Raw genomic sequence first — 27788 nt, 5'->3', positions numbered from 1 at the left:
ACCTGATGTGAGTCTTGAGTGAAGCCAGTGATTTTATGAGATGAGAAAAAACTGCATTCCAGACGTGAGCGGTATGGGTCATGCAAAGTCATGAAGATGGCAAATGGAGTCATGTACAGTGAACAATAAGTAGGCCAGTTTAGCTAGAACATAGTGAGAATGAAGATGCATATGTAATGAATCTGGAAAGGTGGGCCAGAGCCAAACTATGAAGGCATTTAAAAGCTGAAGAGGAGTTTGTATTTGGTTCCAGAGGCAAGATGGACCCACCAGATCTTACCAAAAGGAGTGACATTGTAAGAACTCTGATTTAGGAGTATCACTCTGGCAGCTGTGTGGAAGATTTGAAGAGCAGAGCCTAGATGTAGGAGGACAAAGCAGACTATTGCAATACCCCAGGGCAGAGGTGGTAAGGGATTAAACTAGGATGGTGGCTGTGTGGGTGCAGAGAAGAGGATATGTAGTAGGTGAGGCCTGACTTGGGGCTTGTCTGGTTGTTTGGAATGAAATGAGATATCTGTGCACCATCTAAAAGTTATAAAAAGATGATTTATGTAGCTATGTCAAGGAAAAAGATATCCAGAGCAATGAAATGTAGTACTCCCTCTGGCATACTCTCTAAACTCTCACAGTAAAGATACAGCATTGATTCGGTTGACTGTAGCTTCCCTGTTACCAATATGTTGGTCAGAAGCTGAAGTGAGGAGCTAGTGAACCGTCATGTTCTGACTTGTGTCCTTAGGCCACTAGGAATGATTTCCACACCTTTTATGGAAAAACTCTTAGCTTGCCTTAGATAGGGTCTTGAAATATTGTTCCTACTACAACTATCCCATATCCCTTGGTAGTAAGGTCTTCGAGAGGACCTCCCAGCAGTTAGTAACTTTGGGGCTGTTTCTCAACAGTGCTGATCTTTGAGATTTAAGATTCCTGGCATAGCCTACCTAGCAGGAAGAAAATAAGAAGTAAAAAAGATAGGAAAAACAAACAACCCCCATCAAATAATGTAATAGCTCCCTGAAGGAGTGGAGATCAAAAACCAGAAATCTAAGGCTTCACCCATCCCATTCAAGAAAACCAAGTACTAGATCGTAACAATCTCATCCATGTACTAAGTGATATGAAATTATTTCAGGGAAAAACAAATTGTAAGGATATACAGGTAATGGGGTATAGAAATCCATCCTGTCCTACAGGAAAATAGAAGAGGAAGGGGATAAGAGAAGGGAGTGTGACAGAAGAGAAGGCAGATTGGGGGAAGGGGTATTCACAATGCACATCGTCTTGAGGTGGGGGGAGGGGAGAGATGAGGAGAAAATTTGGAACTCAAATCTTGTAGAAGTGAATGTTGAAAACTAAAAATAAATTAGTAAGAAAAAAAGAAAAACAGATTGTAGTTGGCAGAACATAGGTTTAGACCAGTATGTAACAGTATATAACACAATGGATCCCAAAGGAATAAGCCATATAAATATAAAAAGCTACTCTATAAAAAGTGTAGGGAGGAATAGTAGGCTAGATTTCCCACGTGGGATATAGAATAAATTTGTAACCAGCCTTGGAATAAAGACTATTCTAGAAGATGAGAGAACTTTGTTTATATAAAAGCAAATCAACAATAATAACAACAAAACTTGTGTACATATAAAATCAATGCAGCTAGAATAAGGATGAATTTGGCCTGGGGAAAATGTTTGTACTAAACATCTCTGATAAAAGTCTGACTTCCACATCTCTAAGGAACTGACACAAATTCAAAAGCTTAATAAGCCATTCTTCAAAGGATAGGAACAGTTTTCAAAGAAAAAAAGTAAATTATCTATAGATTTTTTTTAAAAGTTTAAAAACTCCTAATAATCAATGAAGTATAAAATGAAGTACAAATTAAAACAACTGAGAATTACATACTGAGAAAGATTATGAAAATGGAAAATTCAATATTGGGGGGGAAGATAGGCACACTAAATCCTGTGTAATTTGTCATTATACAAGAAAAGTTAAAAAATTGCTTATATCTGATGGTTTAGCAATCCAACTACTGGTTTTAAACCCTAAGAAAGTCAATGATAGTAAGACACAATCCATTATGTACAAAATTATTCACAGCAGCACTATTTTTAATAGCAAGATGTGAGAAATAAACTATGTGTCCAACAATTGGATAATGGCTGAACGAACTTGATTTATGAATGCAAGGGGTTATTGTTGTGCCATAAAAAATGACAAATACTAAGAATTCAGAAAACATAGGAAAATTTGTGTGAAGTGATAGGAGGTGAAGAAACCAAACCCATACTGAATATATGTATATACACACATATATACACACATATATACATATACGCATGTGTATATATACATTGTGTACATATATACATATGGTTGTGTACGTATATGTGTATGAGTGTGTATATACAGATAGATACAGCTATCTATCCAAACTATAACAATGTAAATGAAGACAACATCACAAAGACAACAAAAGTCTGGTCAACTGCAATAAAAAATATTGGTATTAAAATATTTTCATTTTTAAACAATTTGTTGTTCAGTGGTTTCAGTTGTGTCTGACTCTTCATGACCCCATTTGGGATTTTCTTGGCAAAGATACTGGAGTGGTTTGCTATTTCCTTCTCCAGCCTCATGTTACAGATGAAGAAACTAAAGCAAACAGGGTTAAGTGACTTGCCTAAGGTTATCCAGCTAGTGTCTGAGACCAGATTTGAACTCGGGAAGATGAGTCTTTCTGACTTCAGGCCTGGCACTTTGACACCTAGCTGATACTGTGGTAAATATAAAAGTGGCCAGTGACATGAGTCACAGACACTATCAGGTGGTTTTATTTAACTGTTCTTTGAAGGGGCTATCTGTTGTTTGTTTGTTTGAGAAGGCCAGCAGATGACAACGAAAAAGTTTAGAAACTCACAAATGCATAAAATTTATGTATAGCATTGTATAATATCAATCCAAATTTTACAATAAGGTATTGTAAATGCTTCATAAAAGAAAAAAAAATTCAGACTTATTCTCTGGTATGAAGGGAAGGCCAAAAACTTTTATACAGATTTTCCAGATCACAGGGGCATCATGCCCCTAGCCCCCTCAACGTGGAACAGATAACAGCACATCGAAAACAACCCTCTGTAATGTTAACAAAGGAAAGACTGAGAACAGGGAGCAAAAATACTGTCTCATGAACATCATGGGATTAGGGATCTGTTTTCTCCATATCAAAAAAGCACTGTCAAGCCTTAATGGCCACACACACCCTGCAATCGCCCCCCACCCTATCCCCCACCCTCCAGTGAATAGCTTCTCAGTCACAGGGAGAAGCCATGTTCTTCCAGAGAGACCAGGTTTCTATGGTTCTCCAGGACAAGCATCTTTGTACGGCTCCTTCTGAGCAGGGTCCAATCATCTCCATTAAGGTCGTGGACACCCAAAACACAAAAATCATTCCTGCCTATCCAGTCTCCCTCACTTGGAATGTGGGGGAAGCTGAATTTTTAAAAATGTTCATTTTTAAAATTTTGAATTCTGGTTCTCTCTCCCTCCAGCTCCTCCCCTACCCACTGAGAAGGCAAGCAATATGAAGTCTACATAACATAAGTGAAGGTGAAATTGACACAAAGTTTGGGGAGGGACCCTGAAGTAAATATAAACTGGAAACTAACTGGAACCCCACTTTGTGCTGGAGGAGGAAGTGTGTGACAACAGCTGTTATTAATTAGGGCTCTTATTTATAATGCATTTCCTCACAACTCTATGAGGTAGAGAGGGAAGCTATTGTCCCCACCTTTTTTTTTTTTAAGATGTTAAAATCCTAAGTACATGATTTAAAACTTCAGACAGACATCATAGTGCCTGGCCAATTACACTGAAACCCCTTAGATTTAAAGGGATCTCTATTACTGATTCTGTATTCCACAGAGCACCTCTCTAGGGACCTAATACCAAGCTTTCAGTGCCTAGAAACAAAGGGTTTCCCTGACTTCGGACAAGACTCAGCTCAAATCCTACCTTCTGCAGGAGGCCTTTTCTGCCAATGCCTTCTCTTTTTTGTATTCCCTTTCAGCTACTTTGTAAAATACTTAATATGTGCCTTGTTATTTACCTGTTGTCTCCCCCATTCAATGTGAGCTCGTTGAGGACAACGGGCTGTCTTTTGCCCTTCTTTGTATCCTCAGCAGTTAACACCGTGCCTCACACGTACTGGATGTTTAATAAGTAAGTGCCTGTTGACTTACTGACAAATCAAACTGTGAAGGCTGGGGGAAATTCTCTGCAATTAGAGAGTATTCGTTTTTGGATCACATCACCAAGATACTCCTAATAATAACTAAGACGTTTGCAAAATGCTTTACAGAGTTACCTGGATTCCAGCACAAGCCACCCTCAAGCAGGAGGAAACCCCAGGCCAGGTTCGGAAGCAAAGCAGGAGAAGGGCTGGATTGGCAACTGGAATGTGGGCCCATCACGGAGATACTCCAGTGATGACAGGGGGCCTTTATGCAGCGGCTGCTGCAAGGTTTGATAAAAGGTTTATACATAACATCTCAATCGGTAAATATTAAGTTCTATATAGTAGGATAAATAGGAACTAATTCTCAGAAGGAAGATAACAGAATTAAGAGGGGTTGCGGAATATTTCCTGTAGAAAGTGGGGTTTGAGTTGGGACTCAAAGGAAGCCAGGGAGGTCAGGAGTCCGAGCGGAGAACAAAGGTCGTTCTAGGCCTGGGGGACAGCCAAGAGGATCTCCAGGCTCCTGAGCCGCAGCACGGGGGTGAGAGTTGCGTCCACCCTCGGGTCCAGTCCAGCACCAGGTAAGTAACCAGGCCACACTCAAGACTATTCCAGTGCCTGGATATGGGATGTGTCTACCCTCAGGGCCATTCCGGCAGGTGGAGAAGGGGCGTGTCCACACCCAGGAACATTTCAGTAGAGGCAGAAAGAGGCGTGCCTACACTCCTGACCATTCCACCCGGTTGGTTGGGTAAGAGGTGTGTCTATACTATCCTAGTTCCCCCCAAAGGGGCGTGTCTACAGTCAAGGTGGGGAAGGGGCATGTCTATTCTCAGGTCCATGTCAGCAGGGGAAGCGGCGTGTCTACACCATTCTACCCACGGGAAGGGTGCGCTGTCTGTGCCCCAAGTCTCCCCCGCTTCCCCAGGAAGGTCATCTGTGGCGCCTGTGCACCCCACCCACCGGGAATCATCCCTGCTCCATTCCTTCCCCCTGGCTCCTCCTGTGCAGGCCTGGGGGCAGGCAAGGCCCGCTAGAGGCCCGACCTGGAGGTGGAACGGCACACTCCATGCGGGGCCGGCCCGAGGCTCACGCCGCTCCCGGAAGAGGTCGCTCGGATCCCAGCCGTCCCTCACCAGCCCCAGCGCTTTCATACGACGCAACCATCGGGAGTCTCGACCTCCAGGGGCGGGGTGGGGCGGGGCGGGGCAGCCAAGATATCCAGCTGATTGGTTAGACGGCAACATCACATGGACAGAGGAATACCGAGGTAAATTCAAGGGGCGGGGCCAAAGAACAAAGAAAAAGAAGATGCTTCTGAAAGCCCGCCCCTGGCATGGGATGCAGGAAGGAAACGGAAACTCCTGTGGACGCATGGCCTTATGGGAGTCGTAGTTGAGAGGCCAGACTATTGTGGACTTCTGCGTATGTGCACTGAAACTGTCCCAAGAGCAGCTAGAGATGAAGGTGTGGCGGGGCTCGCCCCAGCTGCTGAGTATTGCGTGCTCTGCCTGTCTGGCGTTTTCTATTCCCGCAGCAGAGGACGCTCCCTGGAGAAAGAGTCCAGGGCACAGCGTGAAGAAGAGCAGAGCCTGGATGGGCAGAGGGGAAGGTTTTTTTCATTGCGAAATAACTTCTTACGTATATGTGTGTGTGTGTGTGTAAGAAGATATTTAGATATCTATATATCTATATCTATATGTAAGAAGATATCTAGATATCTATATAGATGTATATATATATATAGAGAGAGAGAGAGAGAGTTTCCATTTTCAAGCATTTTTTTCCTCCCTCCTTACCCAACCCCTTCCTGGAAACAAACAAAAAACGAGAAGAAACAAAAATGCAAAACACAAAACCCTTGTCTCCTAAAAGCAGAGTCAAGCAGCATCTTTGGCCCCTCTGAAATTGGGTGTCTCTGCACCCCGAGGTCAGGAGGGAAACACGCTTTATGTGCCTGGTCCACTGGGATTCTGGCTAATCATTCACACCTTACGGTTACTCAGCCTTCTAGATTTTTTTTTTACAAAGTTAATGTTATTGTATTAAGCATGCCCCTGGTCCTGCTGGCTGTCCTCTGCATCAGTTCAAACCAATCTTCCCAGGTTTCTCGGAAACCATTCCTGTCCCATTTCTTAAACCACAACGGTATTCCATCATATCCATATATTTGTTCAGCTATTCTGCAATTGATGGGGAACTCCTCGATTTTCAGTTTTTTTGCTGCTACAAGATCTGCTGTAAATACATATGGAACGTATATGAGTGGAGAAAAGAGGACAGAAGAGGAACATGTTTCGGATGCCATATCAACAAGCTTTGGCTCATTCTTCAAACCATGACTAAAACCTAGACTAGTATCTAGATCTAGAGATTGCTCTGCAAATTGTACCAAATTTCTCCTCCATAAATTCAAGTCTGATTTACTCCCCTAGTCCAAACTCCTCCAAGTCACCTGCATAATTTCCTTTTTCTTCTTTCCTGGTTAAAGACCTCTTTTCTCTCATTCTGCTCTTATTCTAGGGGGAAGCACCACCAAATCTTCAGTCCTTTTTTCCATAGAAGCCAGAAGTATGAAGTTGGTCACCATTTTCTTGGTCACCATTTTTTTTAAATCAATGAGGTAAGAGATTTTTCCATGTATTGTTATCTTCCCCTCCTAGATACTTAGAATATTGGTCTCTCAGAATACTTGCAATTGTGGTTCCTCTAGCACAGATCTCCTTTTTATATACTTGGTCCAACCCAAGGGCTTTTTTAGGGTTTGTTCTCTTCAGTGACATTTCTATCTCTGTCAACAAACACATGAAAAATGTTAACAATCATTAATGTAGATTGAAATAGGAGTTAGAACAACTAAGATATTACCTTATACTCACAGGATTTGCAAAGAGTAGAGAAGCTGTAGTTTAGAAGCATGCTAATTAACTGCTGGTGAGTTGTAAATTCATTAAACTATTCTGATAAACAAATTTGAATTATTCAAGAAAAGACACTCTTGGCCAGGAACTGGACTACTGGGTTTAAGCTCTGAGGAGGGATTGGCCTCTTTAGATTCATATAAGCAAAATTATTCATAACAGCACTATTTGCAATAGCAAAAAACTGGAAACAAACTTTGTGCCAACAATATCATTATGGCTGAATAAATTATGGCATTTTAACATAATGGGATTTTATTGTGCAGTAAAGAATGATGACTATGAAGAATTCAGAGGAATGTGGGAAGATTCTAATGAGGTAAAATCACAAGAAATAAAAAGAAGTATCTGAATTTTTTTTTGCATAGTTATATGCTAATAAACAAGTTAAATGCAAGAGGAACAGGGAAAATCCTACAAAAGTATAAGATGCTATAATTAATGGAAGACCAAAATAAAAACATGCATCCTTTCTTTGTGTTAAATAGTAAATTGGGAAATTGGCATATACTATCAGCATACCACATAACTTTATTTGATTGTTTGGAGTGGGGGTTGTATTTTGTAGAGGGGATGTTTGAGCATTTGTGGGGAAATATCTGTTGGGTCAAAACAAATAGTGAAAAGAAAAAATTTCCTCACCCAATTCACTGCATAGCAAAATGATAGGCAGTGAGATACCTGTAGGGTTCTGCTCCAATAAGAATTGAATGATAGCCAGTAAAGTCTCTATATGGTCTAGATTAGTCATTCTTCTACAGTTATTAAGTTTATAAAAATGTACTTGGCCAAATCCTTCAATACTGAAAAAGGAGTAACCCCAAGCTGAAAGGCTAGAAAATGAAATCTTTTTCTTCTTTTACTAGGCCCTGTAAGTGCTGGCCATATCATTTCATAGATATGCAAGCTCCAATACTGCAAACCTGTCTTTCAGTACTGAATATTCCCTATATATATGATAAATGGGATCAATTCAGAGAAACTTAGGAAGACTTGGATGAACTGACGCACAATGAAGTGAAGACAGAGTGGGTATGCTATTAATACAATCACCCCAACATGGTAAAAGAAGACAGATGAAAGTGAAAGATAAGTGCTGTGACCAATCAGGAGTCCAAAAGAATGATGAAACATGCCTCTTACCTTTTGGTGGATCATAGGGGCAGATGGAAAAATACATTTTCAGATATGAACACTACAACAAATTCTTTTTACTTAAGTAAAATTTTATTATAAGCAAGGCTTTAATATTTTGAGAGATAATAAAGGGATGGGGGTAGTAGATAGTGATGGGAAAAAAAAAAGAAAAGAAAGAAAATGGACATCAATGACACATTTAAAAGTACATGGAATGAAGTTCCAAAGGGGACAAAGATAAGCAAGGCAATGTTGGTACTACTACATTAATATTTTTAACTGTCGTTTCATTATTTTAAATTAACAAGGACTTTTCCCCTACCTTCACTAACTCCCTCAAACAAATGAAAAAAGAAGGAAACCAAATCCTTGTAATAAATAGGTGCAGTCAAAGAAAACTAATCCCAAACTGGCCATTTCCAAAAATGCTTATCTAACTTTATATCATGAGTCAATTACCTGTCTGTCAGGAGGTGGGTTGCATGCATCACCATTGATCCTTTGAAAATGCAAAAAAAAAAAAAGACTGTATATTTGCATGTGTGTGTGTGTGTGTATATTATATATATATGTATGTATGTATGTATGTGTTTGTACATGTAGAATATATATTTAAAACAAGCTATATGTAATGAGTGATTTATACTATCCCAATTTTCTGACCTTCTTTGGATACAGAAATATTAAAATTTGTTGATGATTTTCTAGTTCATGATAATTTTTTAAGAGAAAAAGCTGTATGTTAATTGTTAATTTATTTGTTTGAATGTAGTCTAAAATTTGAAGCATGAAGACCTAAGGGGTTATACACTTAAGGTCACAGAGAATAAAAGTAGAGGAAAATCTCCCTGGCCTTCTTCTGCTTCTCTTTCTGCCTCTCAAAACAAGCCCCTTTTACAAAACTGAGTTATATATCCTAGCTCTACATTTTGCTGATTTGTGGGAGATCATTAAATTGAATGGAGACCCTAATATAAACTTAAATACTGTAACTTAAATATAAAGTAAGAAAAGAAAAAAAGCATGTCGTGCAGAGCAGAACATGAGTGGATTCAAAATATGTAAGGATACATTTTCGTTTCAAGAAAGCCTGCACGTTATGTTGAGAGCTGTCCATGATTTGTTTGCTTCCTTGTAAGTTTGCTTTTGTTCTCTGCTGTGCACTTTTTACTTTGTTCTTTTTTCGCCCTTCCTACCCCTCCTCCCATTTTAATTCTTAACTTATACCAGATGAAATGGCCATTTCTACATACACAGTAGAATAGAAAAAGATGATGGTACATGAAACTGTAGATATTTGCTATGTATAGGTTGCTTTTCTTTTTAATTATATAATAGATTCGATCTGTAACTTTCAAAATGGTACTGTTTATCTATGAAAGGCTCCAATTTACCTTTCTCTGTGTTTAAAAATAAAAGGTGCCTCAGTGACTCTCTTTTCTTGTGGGGAAGGGAGGCTAGATAGTACAGTGGATAAAGTCCTGGGCCTGGAGTCAGGAGGGCCTGAGTTCAAGTCCAGCCTCAGACACATACTAGCTCTGTGATTCTGGGCAAGGCACTTAACCTCTGCTATCTCTACTGTAAAATGGAGATAATAATAGCACCTACATCACCAGGTTGTTGTGAGGATAAAATATTTGGTAAAGTGCTTAGCACAGTGCCTGGCACATAGCTGGCACTTAAAGCTTATTCTCTTCCCTTTCTGTTTTTGGTTTTTGCTTCTTCTTGGGGGGAGGGGTATCCTTTGGTTAAACCACCTTGGACTCCTAGCCCCACTAGGGGTAAAAATGAAACCCTTGTAACAAATATGCATACTTAAGCAAAACAATTTCCCATACTGGCTGTGGTCAAAAATATGTCTTATTTGGCCTCTTAAGTCTCTTCACCTCTGAATAGCATGCTTCATCATCAGATTCTTACAGAGGGTGTCTCAAAAATCTTAGCACAATTTTGAGCTTTCATAGTGATTAGAGCTATTAAGCTATTGAAACTTAGATTTGGACTAAGACTTTTGGAAAACTGTATACTTTGAATATGAGACTTTTATGAAAGAAATATGCTGTGAAGAATTTTTTCCTGTTTAACTGTTGCCCTTCTAATCTTTAGCTGTATTGATTTTGTTTGTGCAAAAACTTAAATTTTATGTTATCAAAATTATTCATTTTATCTTTGGTCATCAACTCTACTTCTTATTTGGTCATAAGCTCTTTCTTAGTCATAGATCCAAAATGTAATGTGTTCTTTGCTTTTGTTTAAAATATAATGCTTTATGTCTAAATCATGAATCCATTTGGAGCTTATCTTACCATATGGTGTGAGATGTTAGTCTATAGTTGGTTTATGCCATACTATTTTTCAATTTTCCCAGAACTTTTTTTGGTCAGAATGAGTCTCTAATCTAGTAGCCAAAGTCTGGGGGTTTATCTAACACTAGAGTACTGAGTTTATTTGCTTCTGTATGTTGTATACTTAATCTGTTCCACTTGATCTGTTTTTTTTAAAGTTGTATCAAATCATTTTGATGATTACTGCTTTGTAATACCCTTTGAGAGCTGGTACTGGGAGGTCTATTTCCTTTCTTTTTTTTTTATTATTTCACTTAGAATTTTTGATGTTATGTTCCTCCAGGTGAATTTCATTATTGTTTTTTCTAGCTCTATAAAGTAATCATTTGATAGTTTTATTGGTATGGCACTGAATAAGTAAATTAACTTAGGTGTTATTGTCATTTTTATTATATTTGCATGGTTTACCCAAGAGCTTTTAAAATTTCTGAATGTATTTAGGTCTCTACTTCTGTAAAGTGTTTTATAGTTGCATTTTTATATTACCCATGTGTGTCTTGGTAGACACCAAAACATTTTATACAATCTGTAGTTAAGTTTAAAGAAATTTCTCTGTTTCTTCTTGTTTACCTTTATTGGTAATACAGAGAAATGCTGAACATGTATGTGGATTTATTTCATGTTTGGTAACTTAGCTAAATTATACTGGTTCAATTAACTTCTTTAGAATTCTCTGGATAAACCATAGTGTCATTTGGAAAAAAGCAAAGATTTTGTTTATTCTTTGCTTATATTTATCCCCCCAATTTCATTTTCTTATTGCTACAGCTGGCATTTCTAACAATGTTAAACAATAGTGGTGTCAATGGCATTCTTGCTTTATACCTTATTTTACTGGAAAAGTCATCAATCTTTCTCCGTTATATATGTGTCCTCTTGGTTTCAGAGATATTACTTACCCTGTTAAGGAAAATTCCATTTATTTCTATGCTTTTTATTGCTTTTAATAAAAACATGTGTTGGATTTCATCAGAAACCTTTTCAGTATGTATTGGTATAATCATGTTTAAAATTATTTTTATTATGGTCTTTTATGTTTATAGTTTCCCTTATCTTGAACCAGCCCTGCATTGTTGGTATAAATTGAACCTGGTTATAATGTATAATCTTTTCAATATGCTAATGAAGCCAATTTGCTAATCTTTGATTTAATGTTTTTGCACCAATGATCATTGGAAATATTCATGTGTAGTTTTCTTTCTCTGATTTGTTCTCTACTTGTTTAGGTATCAAGATCATAATTACATGATAGCATTTAGAAGGGCCCTTTCTTTTATTTTTGCAATCAGTTTGTGTAATAACGGAATTAAGTATACTTTGAATTTGATGGAATTCAGTTATAAATCCATCTAGTCTTACTGGCTTTTTTCTTTGTTTGTTTTTTGTTTTTTGCTAGGTAATGGGGTTAAGTGACTTGCCCAGGGTCACACAACTAGTAAGTGTCAAGTGTCAGAGGCTGGATTTGAACTCAGGTCCTCCTGACTTCAGGGCTGGTGCTTTATCCATTGTACCACCTAGCTGTCCCCTTGGTGGCTTTTTTCGTCAGAAATTCAATTATGGCTTTTAAAATTTTCTTATGATTAAAAAGAAATTATCTATTTCTGTTTCTAATCTGAATATTTTATGGTTTTGTAATTATATTATTTCATCTAACTTAAAAATTTGGTTGGGATATAATCAGAAAAAATAATTTCTGATAGTTTCCTTTATTTCCTTATTTGTTGTGAGTCTTCATTTTTGATAGGAACATTTTGGTTTTGTTCTCTTTAAAAATCAGACTTGCTAAATGTTTGCTTTTTAAAAAAATCAGGCCCTTCTTTTAATCTGTCAATTCAATGGTTTAATTTCAATTTTGTTGATTTCTTTTTGCTTTTCAGAATTTCTACTTTCATGTTTGGTTAGGGGTGGTTGATTTGTTTCTTTTCTATTTTTTTTTTCTGCATGCCCAATTCATTGATTTTGCTGATTTCTATTTTGTTGATGAAAGTGTTTAGAGATGTAACTTTCCCCCTAATGATGGCTTTAGCTGGATCTCATACATTTATTTTGGTATGTTCTATCATTTTAATTTTTTTTCTTTTTGAGCTAGCTAGGTGGCAGTGTATAGAGCACTGGGTCAGGAGTAAGGAATATCTGAGTTCAGATCTGGCTTCAGATACTTATTAGCTGTGTGACCCTGGGCAAGTCATGACGTTTCCTCAACTGTAAAATGGGGATTAGAAAAACATCTACCTCACAGGATTTTTTGTGAAGATCTAATGAGAAAATATTTGTGAAAAGCACTCAGCACAATGTCTAGCACACAGTAGATGTTACTTATTCCTTTGTCTTCCCTCCCCTCTTTGAAGAGATTTTCTATTCTTACTATGATTTTTTGATCCACCAATTATTTAGGTTTAAATTATTGTCTCCAATTAATTTTAAATTTTCTTTAAAAGTTCTTTAATTGTATTGTAGTCAGTAGAGTATGTGTTACCAGTTTCATTTCTTTAGGACTGATTGCTGCTAAATCTCATGTGATTCTGACTATGGCTCTTTGGTACTTGAATTCTTTTTTTTTTTTTTTGGCTGCTTGAAGTGTTTTTTTTTTTTTAAATCTCAGGAGCTCTGGATTTTGGCTATAATATTCCTGGGACTTTTCATGTTGGGATTTCTTTCAGGAGGTGGTAGTTCTTTTAATTTCTACTTTGCCCACTGGTTGTAAAAGATCTGGGCAGTTTTCTCTCCAGATTTCTCAAAATATGATGACTAGGTTCTTTTTTTGGTTATGGCTTTCAGGAAGTCCCATGATAAATGATCTCATTCAAAATCATCAAGTAGATCTTTCCAGGTCAGTTATTTTTTTTTGCGGGGGGTGGGGGGGTTCTCACATCTTTTTTTCTTCAGTCTTTTAACTTTGAATATTTCTTGATGCAGGGGCAGGGAGGTGGCACAGTGGATAGTGTGCCTGGCCTGGAGTCAGGAAGACTCCTTTTCCTAAGTTCAAATCCAGCCTCAGACACTTGAACAGCTGTGTAACCCTGGGCAAGTTATAAAACTCTGCCTCAGTTTCCTCATCTGTAAAATGAGTTGGAGAAAACAACAAACCACTCCAATATCTTTGCCAAGAAAACCCCAAATGAGGTCTCAAAGAGTTGGACACAACTGAAAAGACTGAACAAATTTCTTGATGTCTTATGGAGTCATTAATTTCTATTGCTCAATCTAATTTTTAAGGAGTTACTTTGTTGAGGAAGTTTTTGTACCTCTTGTTCCTAGCTGTTATTTTTCTTTTTATATCTTCCTTCCGTAGCTCTCATTTCTTTCTCCATTTCCCCCTCTACTTCCCTCATGTTTTTAAAAATAATTTTTAGCTGTCTAAAAATAATTTTTAGCTGTCTCATTATTATATTTTGGCTGTTGGTTTAAATCTTCAAGTAATGATTTAAAATTTATGTTTGTTTTTGATCGCATACATCTAACATTTTCTTTTTTTGTTCAATCTTTTGATTTTGTTTTAATATTTCTTGTATCTTAGAATCATTTTTTATTTGTTTGGTACACTCTAACTTTCCAAGGATTAAATTCTTGAGTAATTTTTGCCACTATCTGTTCAAAAGTAACGATCGCCATCCCATTTTTTCCCTCCATAGCTATACTAGTTTGCATTTATTTCATGTATTCCATGCATTCTTAATTTATGGTAGACATTATTTCCTTTGAGGACACACTCAGACTTGTTGAAGTTATTCTCTTCTTCTGGGTTTACCCTCACTTCTCTAAATCCAAGGTATTTCTTCCTTGTGTTTGGCATTTTCAGTTTATTAGGAATTCACATACAGGTCAAACTCTGCTCCTATATTCCTGGATGGTATATAACTCTGCTTGATTCTGAGTTCAGTAGCTAAGATGGGGCCTCATCATCTGTAGGAGTTGATTGGCCTTGTCCATTGTTGTCTCAGGCCCAGGCAGCCTGGATGCTGGTCCAGTCCTATTTCCTACCACAAGTAGGGCTCCTAGGTCACCCTACCTTGTGTGCCGGTCTGTCCTCATTTCTTGTCTCAGAGTGGGCCCCTGAGAAAATCCATACTGGACAGTCCTTTGGCTCTGTCTTCTATCATGGAAGTTGTCTGTAGGTTACCCTGAGCTGGGTCTGGACACTGGTTTGAATCTTTTTTTCTGTCGTTGATTGGTGTCCTTGGATCACCTTGAATATGGTGGTTGGTTGGGCTGTCTCCAGCCTCCAATCTGGAATGGGTCTCTGAGTTGCTTGTGTTAGGCAATGCTCTGACCCTTTTTACTGATGTGGGACTGGGCTCTTTCACATTTCACCTTATACCTACCCAGTTTATCTCTGATCCATACTTCCCCAAGATTCTAGCAATCCTTTATATATTTTTTTATTTTCTTTGTGCAATCCTTGACCAGATCTAGGAGTTTATAGTGGATTTGCTTTGATTTTATCATAGTTCCATCTGGTGGATTTTTAGAGCTTTACTGGGTGGGTCTGGGCTCTGCTATGTCCTAACACACTGAAATCTTCCCAAAATCCATTATAAATTCATCTCAGACATTTTCTTTAAAGATAAAAACAAAGGAAAAAAATCTGTTCAGAAACAAAAGCCCTTTCACCCAATAGAAATAACTTAAACATATACAAGAATCCAATCCTTGCATTTTCTTAGGTGAAGAAATCTTCTTTTATGGCTTTTCTCTTAAAGTAGCCTACACAAAAATATGCCAGACTTGCCTGAATTACCTACTAATATCCATTAGAATAGATGAAGAGATTGTCTCCTACATACTGGTACCAATGAATTACTTTTAAAGAAAATTTTATTGATGCCTTTTGTTTTTGTATCACAAGTCACTTCTTAATAATTCACCTTTCTCCTCCTCTACCCAGGGAGCCTTCCCTTCTAAGAAAAAAGGAAATTTAACAAAACCACTCAATACACTGACTACATCCAATGGCATATTCAACACCCCATGCCCATTACCCATCTCCCCAATGAAAGGAGGAATATTTATCTCCTCATCTCTTCTCCAGGGGAAAAGACTGGTTATTATAATTACACAAAGCATTACATTTTCCATTGTTTTTGTCATTGTTGTTGTTCTGTTTTCTTGGTTCTACTTACCCCATTCTGCATTTGTTCAGACAAATATTCCAATGTTTCTTTGCATTCCTAATCATCATTTTTACAAGGCAATAATATTCCATTACATTTATGTGCCACAATTACTTAGCCATCCTCATTCAATGGACATGTACTTTTTATCTACTTCTTTGCTACCCACGAAGAGTAGTGCTATGAATATCTTGATATACATTGATTCTTTCTTTCTATCCTTGATCTCTTTAGCATAAGCCTAACAGTAACATCTCTTGGTAAAAGGGTATGAACATTTAAAAGTCAGCTTTTTACATAATTCAAAATTGTTTTACAGAATAGTTGGAACCATAACTCCACAAACGTATTATTGTGCCTGTCTTTTCAGTCTCTCCAACACTGACTTCGATCTTTAGTCATCTTTGCCAATTTGCTGAGTGTAAGGTGAAACCTCAGATTTGTTTTGACTTGTATTTCTCTTATTATTAGTGATATGGAACAATTTTTACATGCTTTATAATAGTTTGCAGTTCTTTTGAGTTTTGAGTTCTGTTTCTCCATATTCTTTGACCACTTATCTAGTAAGGAGTGGATCTCAGTCACATATTTGTGTGATTTCCCATTTATTTAGACATCAGACCTTCATTAGAAATATGAGATGCCAAAGATTTCCCCCCCGGTTGAGTTACCCTTTATATTTGATGCATTGATTCTGTTTTCTCTATTTCACTTAAAGTCTTGTATGCTTCTGTTCTTTACTGTGTTACGATTTTAGTTAGGAAAACATTTATTTAGAAGACATATGTATATACATATATATATGAAATAACCACACATTACACCATTTGAAGCTGTCTCCATTTATATCGTTAATAGTCAACATGTGTATTATCCTTTAGGTTATACTTTTTTCCTTCCATCACTTTATAGAAGTTTTTGCATGTTCTCTGAATTCTTCATCTATGGCTATGTTACATCTTTATATTGATACCTACATATCTTTATATATACACACATCTCTCTCTCTATGTGTGTATCGAGAGATCTAGATAGACAGAAACATGGATACATAGCTTTGCTTGTGTTGGAAATGCCCGAAGTCTTGCTCTTCATTACCTTTGCTTAAGGCTGAGGGGGGGCCCTTCAGAAGCTCTCCCTTTTGTCTGTAGAAAGGCTTCTGCAGAGTCCTCTGGAAACAAAATAGAAGCCTGGCCCCTAGGTTCCACACAGCAGAGATTCTGGAACTAGGGAAAACTGAAGACGATACCACAGCCCACATGAGGAAGCAAGATTTTCCCCATATATAAGGAAATATCAGCGATCTTCCTTTGAGCTATGCTTTCTCTGTGGATCCACTGGCACTTACTTCTGTTTCTGTATCTTGATATGAAGTCAAAAAGTCAGTTAACTGAAACCAAAACTTTCAGCCCAGCAAATGTGGCTTAAATACATCAGTTTTATGCATGAGTTATCCTTCATCTTTTTTGTTGTGGCTGCTGAGTTTTCATAAAATTACTCCTTTAGAAAGCATTTACTGCTAAATGGTGGGAGAAATGAACATGAGACTCCTGTCCTAACTGCAATAATGCTTTCTGATTTATTGCTTACACTTTCAGGGCTGCTCTACAATATGAGTTTTCTTGCAGCAGGTAAGGGATAAGCTTCAAATGAATGCTGTTCCACATTCAGAAATCTTCCTAGGATGAATATTTTGCTAGTTGTGTTCTTCAGCCAAAGACTTCCTAACATTGATTACATTCATAAGGTTTCTTGATAATATGAATTTTCCAACAGGAAGTAAGGCATGTTCTACCCAAAGGAAGGCCTCTACATATTTATTAAATCAATATTTCTCTCCAGCATGAATTCTCTGGTGGTAAATAAAGGATGAGTTATATCTAAAAGCTTTGCCACATTCATTACATTCATAAGGTTTCTCTCCAGTATGAATTCTTCTGTGGGTAGTAAGTGGTGTGCTCTGGGCAAAGGTCTTGCCACATTCATTACACTCATAAGGTTTCTCTCCAGTATGAATTCTCTGATGGGAATTAAGCTGTGTTTTCGACCTGAATGCCTTTCCACATTCATTACATGGATAAGGTTTCTCACCTGTATGAATTTTCTGGTGGTAGGTAAGAGATGAGTTGGACCTAAAAGCTTTGCCACATTCAGTACATTCATAAGGTTTCTCTCCAGAATGAATTCTCTGGTGTGATGTAAGTTGTGCTCGGAGAATAAAGGCCTTTCCACATTCTTCACATTCAAAAGGTTTTTCTCCAGTATGAATTTTATAGTGATACTTAAGAGATGAGCTGCAGGTAAAAGACTTTCCACATTCTTTACATTTATGAAATTTCTCCCCAGTATAAATTCCCTGATACCTAGTAAGATGGATGAAGGCTTTCCTATATTCATCATATCCATAAATTCTCTCTATAATATCTGTTATATGATCCTGAAAAGGATTTGAATTATAGTGAGATGACTCTCCAAATTCATTATGCTTAGAAAGTTTCTTATCATCAAAATCCCAGTCTTCTTCCACTTTGGAATCCTGGTAATTATTCCTTGGGTATTTTTCCAGGGATGATTTATCCACATCAATGTCCACCTGTAGGACTGGTTTCTTCACTTCAGGTTTAGTTTCCCAATCTGAAACATATTTTTTAAAAAATCACTATTCCATTTCCTGTTAGAAGGTTATTTTGTGCATTCAATTCTAGAAAAAAACATATAGTACATTCAAATCTGTTCCTTCTTGGGGCAACTAGGTGGTGCAGTGAATACAGCACCAGCATTGGAGTCAGGAGGATCTGAGTTCAAATCTGACCACAGACACTTACTAGTTGTGTGACCCTAAGCAAGTCACTTAACCCCAACTGCCTCAAAAAAAAAAATCTGTTCCTTCTCATCAAAGATAATTATCCTCAAACTTGAAAGCAAAAAACAAGTAACAAAACACTTATAACTGTGTTGTGATTATAATTTATAAAGAACTTTCACATATTTAATTTGTTCTTTCAAAACTCTGTGCAGTAGGCAGGGCAGGTATTATATTATGTAAGGAAACAACATGTGACTATGACATCCCTTTTTCTCCACTCACTCAGTCACCACTCTTGTAGAGGCCCTCAGCACCTTATTCCCGAACTATGATAGCTTTCTGGTTGGTTTCCCTACCTCAGATCTCCTCTATGATCCAATTACACTGACTTATGTGTTATTCCTTGAACATTCCACTCCCATCTCCCAACTTCATGCCTTTTCATTGGCTGGGGCCCCTCCCTGGAATGCTGCCCTTTCCAGCTCCTGTAAGGAGCCTCTTCCAATCCTCCCCTGCTTGCCTCCCTGCCCCATGCTGGTGCCAGCCCTCTGAAATCACTTCCCATTTATCCTGCATAAACCTTGTAGGTACACAGTTCCTTGTACTGTCTCCCCCATTAGAATGTGAGCTCCCTGAGGGAATGTGGTTTTGCTTTTTTTAGTATCCCCAGCACTTAGCACATGGTAAGCACTTATTAGATGCTTCCTGGCTGACTGACCAAAACAATGATATCACAGGACAATAATAATAGCACTTTATATAGGGCTTATGGGGGCAGCTAAGCAGTGGATAGAGCACTGGGTTTGGAATCAGGAAGACTCATCTTCTTGAGTTCAAATCTGGTCTCTAACACTTACTAGGTGGTTGGCCCTGGGCAAGTCGCTTAATCCTGTTTGCCTCAGTTCTTCAACTGCAAAATAAACTGGAGAAGGAAATGGCAAACTATACCAGTATCTTTACCAAGAAAACCTCAGATGGGGTCACAAAGAGTTGGGACACGACTGAAAACAACTAAACAATAACAATGTATATGGCTTTAAGATTTGCAAAGTGCTTTACAAATAACATCTCATTTGATTCTCAAAATGTGCCTGGGAAGCAGGTGCTATTATCAGCCCCTTTTCACAGACAAGGAAACTCAGGGAGGCAGATTAAATGACTTGCCCAGGGTCACACAGCTAGTAAATATTTGAGGCCAGATTTGAACTCAGGTCTTCCTGACTCCAGGTCCAGCATTCTATCCACTGTGCCACCTACCTGCCTAAAATGATTTGTATATGTGACTGAAGATCTGTTGTTAAAAATCTGAATATCACAGAGAACAAGGGAGGTTCTATAAAAATGGTGAAAGGAAGATGAGAGGTGGATTCTGAAATTCCAACTGGCTGGAAGGGAGAGCGATGATGTAGGGAAAGGCAAGCAGTGCTGGTTTTACAATCAGAAAAGAGCTAGGTTTACTGTCAGCCTCTGGACCTGGGAAACCAGGACAAGGAGTGCTGAATGAGCCCTAGTTGACTTAACTGGTTGACTACATCTCAGGGTTGCTGTCAGGATCAAAGGAGATAATCTCAGCAAAGACCTTTTTCAATCCTCATTGGCTATACAAATATCAGCTATGATTATTACTTTGATATCAAAGCCTGTTCAAATTATAGAGTAAGTAAAGAAAGTATGAAATCCAGCCATAGCAAATAAGCCTCCTTTCTTGTACTGAGTGGGAAGTTCTCCTGCTCTATCAGGAGAATACCCTAGCCATGATGTATCTAGACTTCACAAACACATTTTTAAAAATCTTTCACGATAACCTTTATGATGAGAGATGAATGTGTTACCAGGCGTCTGATCAAACTCTCCTACCTAAAGACAAAGCTCAAGGGATTGATACTAACTTGGTGGGAGGTCTCTGGTGCCTCCTGTACTATAATACCTTTGTTTCTTCCTCCTCAATATTTTTATCAGATAACTTTAGGACAGAGAAGACAATGCTTATCAAATCTGAAGATGACATTAAGCTGTGAAGGGTAGCTACCACTCTAGAAGACAGACTCAAGCCCCAAAGACCTCGAGTGGATGGAATTTGGGGCCAAAAGCCATCTTTAAGTACTTCCAAGATGTGTGGGTCCTTGTTCCAAAGATCACTATTCCCTTATCCTTTAGCAGATGATCTTCTAGCCTTGCTCTGGCCCAAAACTTCATCAGCCCATGGCTACTTTGAGTATAATCCCTTCTGAACCTGTTAGGTGATCTATTAACAACAGACATTCTGGGCTAGTACCAGAAAGCTTTTAAGCTTGGAAAGACCTGCAAAGATTAAAATCAATCCCCTAACATAGCCTTTGAGAATCTAGGGTCTCTTCTGTGTTATAACAAAGGATGGTCATTTGCTCTTTCCTGTGTCTGTCTTAAGTCTTCTAAGCAGACACACAACTAACGTGTAAAGAATATATTTTTCTTTATCTTGCATCTCCATCAAGTCCTAGGATAGTGCCACAGATCTAGTAGGAATGACCAGGTAAGGAGGGGTAAGTAATGCCTACTGCGTAACTCTATAGAAATAGTCACTGCAGTCACTCCATCTCTTGCTGAGGACACTGCTTTATCTCAGAATAGAGGCAAACGTGAAGGAATGATTCAAGAAAAGTGACCTGTTAAGAGTCTGACGTTCATTTGAGAACACAAGGGAGTTTCTGCCAACAGTTTTAGCCCTTCTACAAGGCCAGGGACTTGGAGGAGAGTTCCCTAAGATAGCTAAGGTGGTTCCTGCTGACTAAGAGCTGACCTAAAGCAACAGCTTCTGCCTGCCTAGCTCCCACGCACTCACTCACCCACATAGGGGCTTCTAGAGTCTTCTCTCACCAGCATCCATGGGGTTTTCCTTTGTTCCAGCTGAGAGATCACATCTAGTTTGGAAACAGGATGAAAATTACTCATGAAAAATGAAAAGTACCAAGGACAGAGAATGACTTCAGAATTCAGAAGTCTTCTCCAGAGAGAAGAAGGCATTACAGGATGATCACGGGCTGATACCAAAACCCTCTGAAGGCTGCTCTATACAGGTTTCCAAAGTGGGCGATACTACCTCTGGGGGGGGGGGAGCCTGGACCGATCCAGGGGGTGGTAGTACCCTTGGGTGCAACTGGGGAGTACTGAATAAGGGTCAACCTAACCTAACCCCAGGGGGGCAGAGTAATTTTTTTAAAGGGGGAGGTAGCCAAATGAGTTTGGGAGCCTCTTCACTATAATGTGCTCCTGGGGAGCAGGTTTGTTTATGCTGTGGGTTGTTATTGTGTGTGTGGATAGGAGGGGAATGGCTATATAGTTCACACACTGGGTTTGGAATCAGAAAGAAAATAATCTCACTTGTCCTTTTTCCTCTCAGAAAACCAGGATCCTCTACATGCTTAGATATCTACCCTGGGGTACTGCCCTTGATCTAAGGCAGGGCTTCTTAAACTTTGTCCACCCAAGACCCCTCAGCCCTTCTTAAACTGTTTAAGAAGCTAGTTTAAGAAGCGCTGAAAGGCAATGAAGGATGGGGAACAGGCTTTTTCCAATTTTACAAAGTAATAACCTGAGAATAGGGAGCAGAAAGATGAGGGTTCTTGATTCTCCCATTACGTCAAACAAACATTGATCAACACCCTAATGGACCACAGGGAATATTTTCTCAGTCACTGGGGGAGGATGCTGTCCTCACCTAGGAAGACAAGGTTCCTGTAGTTCTCCAGCATCACATCCCTGTAGAGTTCCTTCTGAGAAGGGTTCAGCTGCCTCCACTCTTCCTGGGTGAAATCCACAGCCACATCCTTGAATGTCACTGACTCCTGAAACACAGAAGATATTTCTGCTTAGCCAGAGGCTGTCCCTCACATGGATGTTAGTGAAAGGTGAAAGTGAACGGAAGTTTAGAGATTGGGACTTCAGAGTATTAAGGGTTCTGAAAAAAAGTATTTATTGAGAGTACCTATTATGTGCCTTACACATTGTACTAAGGAAAGGAATAAGCGTTTATTAACCACCTGCTACGTGCCAGACAGTGCTAAGTTCTTTACAAATATTAACTCACTTGATCCTACTATATTCTACTTCTCATGATAAGAAATGCTCACCCTGATTTATTTTAATTTTATTTAATCTGATCTTAACTTAATAAGCACCACATAAAACAGGCATTTCCAGAGACATAGTGCAACAGAAGAAGAGGACCATACATGAATCTTTTTTTCTTTGAAATATATATAAATAGATCGGAATATGATAAAAATATGCACTTATATTCAAATATATATAAATATATGTAATAAATTCAACACACCATTTTCCCAATTGTCCTATTTGTTTATGATTCTTTCTGGCCTTTTTTTCTCTTCCATGCATCTCTTATGACTCTTTGGTTTATAAAGCATTTTCCTCACATTAATGTGGTGAGGTAGGTAAAGTACTTACAATCCCACCTTGCAGATGAGAAAACTGAGCCTCTGGGAGGACAGATTCTTTGCCCACAGTCACGTAAACAGAATGGGGATTGAACTGAAAGGCATTTTCAATTACACCACACAATTCAGAGCATTGCCCTATGGTTCAGTCTCACCTTGCCATACTTTTCGCCAGAGGCTGCCACTCTTAAACCCTTCCCTCTTAAACCCACAAATCCCACAGTTGGTATAATCCACAAACATTTGGTAATGAGACACACACAACACTGTAAGCAGAAATTTCCAGTCAGAGGCAACACAGTGAAGACTCTTCTTTGTAGTTAATTACCATTCCTATGAAATAACGAACACTCTCCCTTGCAAATCTTCCTAATTATACAATTTAATATTGCTAAATTAAAACGTGCTTTCTTCATTGTAGCAATCCCAACTGCCACTGTATTCGAGGATCTCACATAATCTAACCAAACACCCAAGAACCATCACACCGGGTTTTGCTCAAAGCTGCTACTCCCCAGTGCATTTTAGTCCACTTTACTTTTATTTACAAAACTCTACTCAGTTCATATGTCTTTGTCTCGCTCCAGCTGCCCCCCTTACCTTACCTAAGTCTGTATTCAGTTCTCCACTAAGTTTTGTCTTCAGCTAACAAATGCTCTACGTGGACAAAGTACTTTACATACATTATCTCAAGCCTCCCAACAGTTGATGTGCAAACATTGTCCCATTTTACAGATGAAGAAATAGGTTCAGAGAGGTTAAGTGACTTACTAGGGGTCACACAGCCAATGTTAGAGGCAGGATTCTATATGTTCTACCTTGCTGCTTTTCATAAGAGCTGACATTCATCAATCAATGAGCTTTATGTGCATTCTTTGTATTTTTCACTCACCTGTCTATCTATCTCTCATCTATTTTTTCCTTAGGCACTCATCCCAGATGCTGAAAACTACCTCTGATCAACAAACATGAAGCCAAACCAACAAGTAGGAAAAAAACATTTATACTCAAGGGGGGGAAAAAACTAGATGTCCTTAGCTGACAATGCAGCATTCCATCTATGAACTTATCTGACAGGAAATGTTTCTACCAACTTATTTTGGATATTAAAGATCAACAGTGCAACTAATAAATATTAGACAAATTTTATCGTTTCTGACCAATTACACTCAAACGATCCCAACTTAAAGGCCACTCTCACATTTATCTGGGTCACATTCAACAAGAATTTATAAACCCCCTACCACAGCAGAATTAGGGTTTCTGTTTTTTCTGGTTGGCCTCCCTACCTCCAATCTCTCCCCACTCTAGTCTATCCTCCAATCTGCTCTCAGAGCAATCTTCCTAAAGGGTGGGCCTGACCATGTTAACTTCTTACTCAATAAACTCCAAAGACTCCTTATTGCCTCCAAGATCAACTATAAAATTTTCTGTTTGACTTATAATGCCCTTCACACTCAGGCAGCACACTAGATGCTGAGAATACAAAGTTAAAAATGAAACATTCCCAGCATTCAAGGAACTAGCATCTACTAGGGAGACCATATAGGTACATATCTATATCTACATGCACATATGTGTATATATATATGTGTATGTAGGTATACATAAACATATACATTTATACACAATGCATATACAAAAAGGCCATTCCTTTATATCACATAGCTGAGTTCTAGGCAAATAGTACTGACTGACCAAATGAAAACTGTGGGAAAAAGAAGAGGGGTTCTAGGCAACCAGGTACATACCCATTGAGTGCAGCACCCAGGTCTCTGGGGTTCCAACCTGAGAGTGAGTCAAAATGTATCAGAGAACTAGAGGGCCATTTCAGGAAAAATAAAATGCCAGAGGGTGCTAGAGGAGGAAAATTGGATTTGGAGAGAGGATTTGAGCTACAGCTCAGAGTGACTTTGTGCAAAGTCACTGCCCTTTAGACTTCAGGGTCCCCCTCTTCCAAATATGTAGGTTAGAAGAGACGACATCTGAGATTTCTCCCAGCTCTGAGTCTGTGATCTCACCTGGTGGAGCCAGCTTGTCAGAAATACATCAGCCATTCCCTCCTCCTCCTCTGTGCTCCTCTCTTGTGGAAGAGCAGAGTTGTCAGAAGGCACAGCTGGGGAAAAGAGAAGAACCATCAGCACGACCACCATAACTTTGCAAATCCCAGCTGTCTAGGCTAAAACACCTGCAGACTTCCCGACAGGAGAGAAGTCAGAAGCAGCAAATACACAGCACACAGTGTGCTCCAAGGATGGGAGACAAGGGCTATCACTGTGGCTCGCTCTTTCCAGGAAGAAGAGAAGGCACATACCAGTTGCACAGAGGAAGTCACATCCTAGTCATGGAAGGCAGGCTACATAGCTGTCAATGCCTAGCTCTCTTCCTCTGAGGTCAGACCTGGGGTCCAGAAGTTCAGACTGCATGCAGTAAAAGTGGGGTACCTTCAATCAATGGACAAGTATTTAAGCCTCCTATGGGCCAGACCCTATGTTAGGCACTGTAGATACAAAGACAAAGCAGAAACAAAACCCATCCTTCAAGGAGCATATATTCTATAGGGGGAGAGAATATGTAAATGTATATGCATGTAAAAATAAATACAGAAGTACAAATTAATTTTGGGACAGGGAAAAGACACTCGAGTTAGAGAGGATCAAGAAAAACTTGATATATGGATAACTGAATTTAAGCCTTGAAGGAAACTAGGATTCCAAGAGACAAAAGACAAGAGGGAGACTATTCCAGAAATAGGATCAGAGATGGGGTGTTGTGAGGGAGTAAAAGCAGATTAATTTGGTTAAAGTTAGCAGAGGTGAATAGGGGATAACATATGTATTAAATGCCAGGCCCAGAAGTTTGTTTTTCCTTTTTCCTTCCAAGTAATAAGGAAACAGTGGAGTTCACTAAGGAGAATGACAGGGCCTGTACTTTGGGATTTTGACAGCTGCGTGAAGAATGGATGGGATGGGGGACGTCTTGATTCTAATTAAGAATAGCATTCTACAGCACTTCAGGTCTGCGAGGCACTTTACATAAGCCATCTCGTCTGATCCTCAGTAGCCATGCATTATTGTCTTTATTTTACAGATGAGGAAACTGAGGCACTGAGAGGTTTAAATGACTTGCCCGAGGTCACAAAACTAGTAAGTTTTTGCAAATTGAAGTGATTGCAATAGTCCAGGCAAGAGAGGATGACAGCATGAAATACCGATTATCTCCAGTGCGAGACTAGGTTAGGAGGTCCTAACGCCCCGGCCTGTAGAAGACTGGGCACGTCTCGCAAGCACTCATTAAGCGCCTTCTGTGTACCCGGCTGCGGGAACGCAAAGACAAGTGGAAAGGCGGCTCCTGCGGCCGCAGAACTTACATCGGAACGGGGAAGGGCAGTTCCTAAAAGGCACCTGAATGAGAGGGGGTGACGGCGGAGGCGCCCTGCGGTGGGGGGAAGGCAGGGAGGCACGGAGGCATGGCAGGCCCGGGGGTCCCGGGGGGCCGCGGCCGGTCGGCGGGAGGAGTCCGAGGCAGGAGCCGGAGACGAGCGGAGGCCCGGAGTCTGGGGGAAGCCGCACGACGAGCCGGGGCTGCATTCGGTCCGGGCCCCGCGAGGCCAGCCGGGGGCGCCCGGGATCGGGCCCAGGGGCTCACGAGGGGCAGGCCATTCGGGGCGCCGGGCGGACGAGGCCCGGAGGAGGGGTCGCGCGGCCCTGGCCGGGAGCGAGCCCGACGGGAAGCCTTAGCCGCCCGCCCAGCCCACTGGGAGCGCAGGGGCGGGACCGGGGAGCTCGGAACCTGTGCTGATTGGCCGAAGCCCAGAACCGGCGCGACGGGGGCGGGGCCAAGAGCCTGGGTCTCGAGGCAGCGTCACGTGGTCGCAGGGCAGCTCGGGGAGACTCACCGGGAGGAGCAAACAATCGGGAGGATCGGCAGACAAAGAGGGAGCGAAAGCGGAAGTTTCCCCCAGTGACCCGTCTCCATCACGTAACTCCGACAAGGAAGCGGTAACGGCCTTGGCCGCAGCGCCTTGTGGGAATCGTAGTCGCGAGACCCGGGGAGGCTTCTGCGCGTGTGCTGCACAAAGGCGATGAAAAGGCGGAGAGAGGTGGAGGTGAGGGCCGGCCTCGGGTCCCGGGAGCGCCTCCTGCTGGGGCTCCCTCCTACTGGCTCCCTAGCCCAGGCCTTCTCTTGACAGGCGGAGGGGCTTCCTGGGGGGAGAGTCGCAGATGCCCAAGTGAAGGAGGGACGTGCCCGACCTGCGCCGCCTGGAGGCGTGGCGGACACAGCGCAGGGCTGCACTGGGATCCTGCCCCAGACAAGTGCGCTCTGCTACTTGGGGCAAGCCGCTTAACTCTGGGGCTCACGTCGTGGAGGGGCTGGACTCGATGGCCTCCGATCTAGAATCCCACTGCAGCCCAGGCGTTGGGCCTGCCCTCCACCCCCATAATTCCACCGGCACACTAGCTCCCCAGCAGGTGGCTTCTGCACCCCCACTCAGTATGCGTCTTCCCACGTACTCAGCCAGCCAAGCTTCACTGGCATTTGACTCCGGTTGTTTAGCAGACGTTATCTCCAGGAGAGTCGCTGCAAAACATACACCTCCCCTCCAAGTCTGGGACACGCTGCCCCACAAGTGCGCCCAGATTCCAGGATAAAGCCGGCTGCGCTCGGATCACGTGCATCCCCCAAAGCGGCCCCTCCCTCGGAGTCCTGGAGCCCTCCTGCTGCACGTGCTTTTCTTCTCCTTCCCGGGGCCCCCCCGAAGCTCCCCACACGGACACCGCCCCTTTGT

The 27788-nt window shown here is 40.4% G+C and overlaps 1 protein-coding gene across 1 annotated transcript; it reads right to left on the bottom strand.

Annotated features, from left to right (window-relative positions):
• Window positions 1-18274: 18274 nt before the first annotated feature.
• LOC110219763 (zinc finger protein 28 homolog) lies at window positions 18275-26884 on the bottom strand. Its single transcript, XM_078145965.1, has 5 exons — window positions 26370-26884; window positions 25021-25115; window positions 22261-22387; window positions 21420-21463; window positions 18275-18391 (listed from the first exon to the last, which is right to left on the bottom strand). Exons 1-5 carry the CDS (start codon window positions 26587-26589, stop codon window positions 18368-18370), a joined length of 510 nt encoding a protein of 169 aa, XP_078002091.1. The 5' UTR covers window positions 26590-26884; the 3' UTR covers window positions 18275-18367.
• Window positions 26885-27788: the final 904 nt, after the last annotated feature.

Source organism: Phascolarctos cinereus, unplaced genomic scaffold (genome assembly GCF_003287225.1).
Source record: "Phascolarctos cinereus isolate Bilbo 61053 unplaced genomic scaffold, phaCin_HiC Scaffold_726;HRSCAF=1367, whole genome shotgun sequence".
In the NCBI taxonomy this organism is placed as follows: Eukaryota; Metazoa; Chordata; class Mammalia; order Diprotodontia; family Phascolarctidae; genus Phascolarctos; species Phascolarctos cinereus.
Note: the sequence above shows the minus strand (reverse complement) of the source record. Positions and strands in the feature narration are given on the sequence as shown.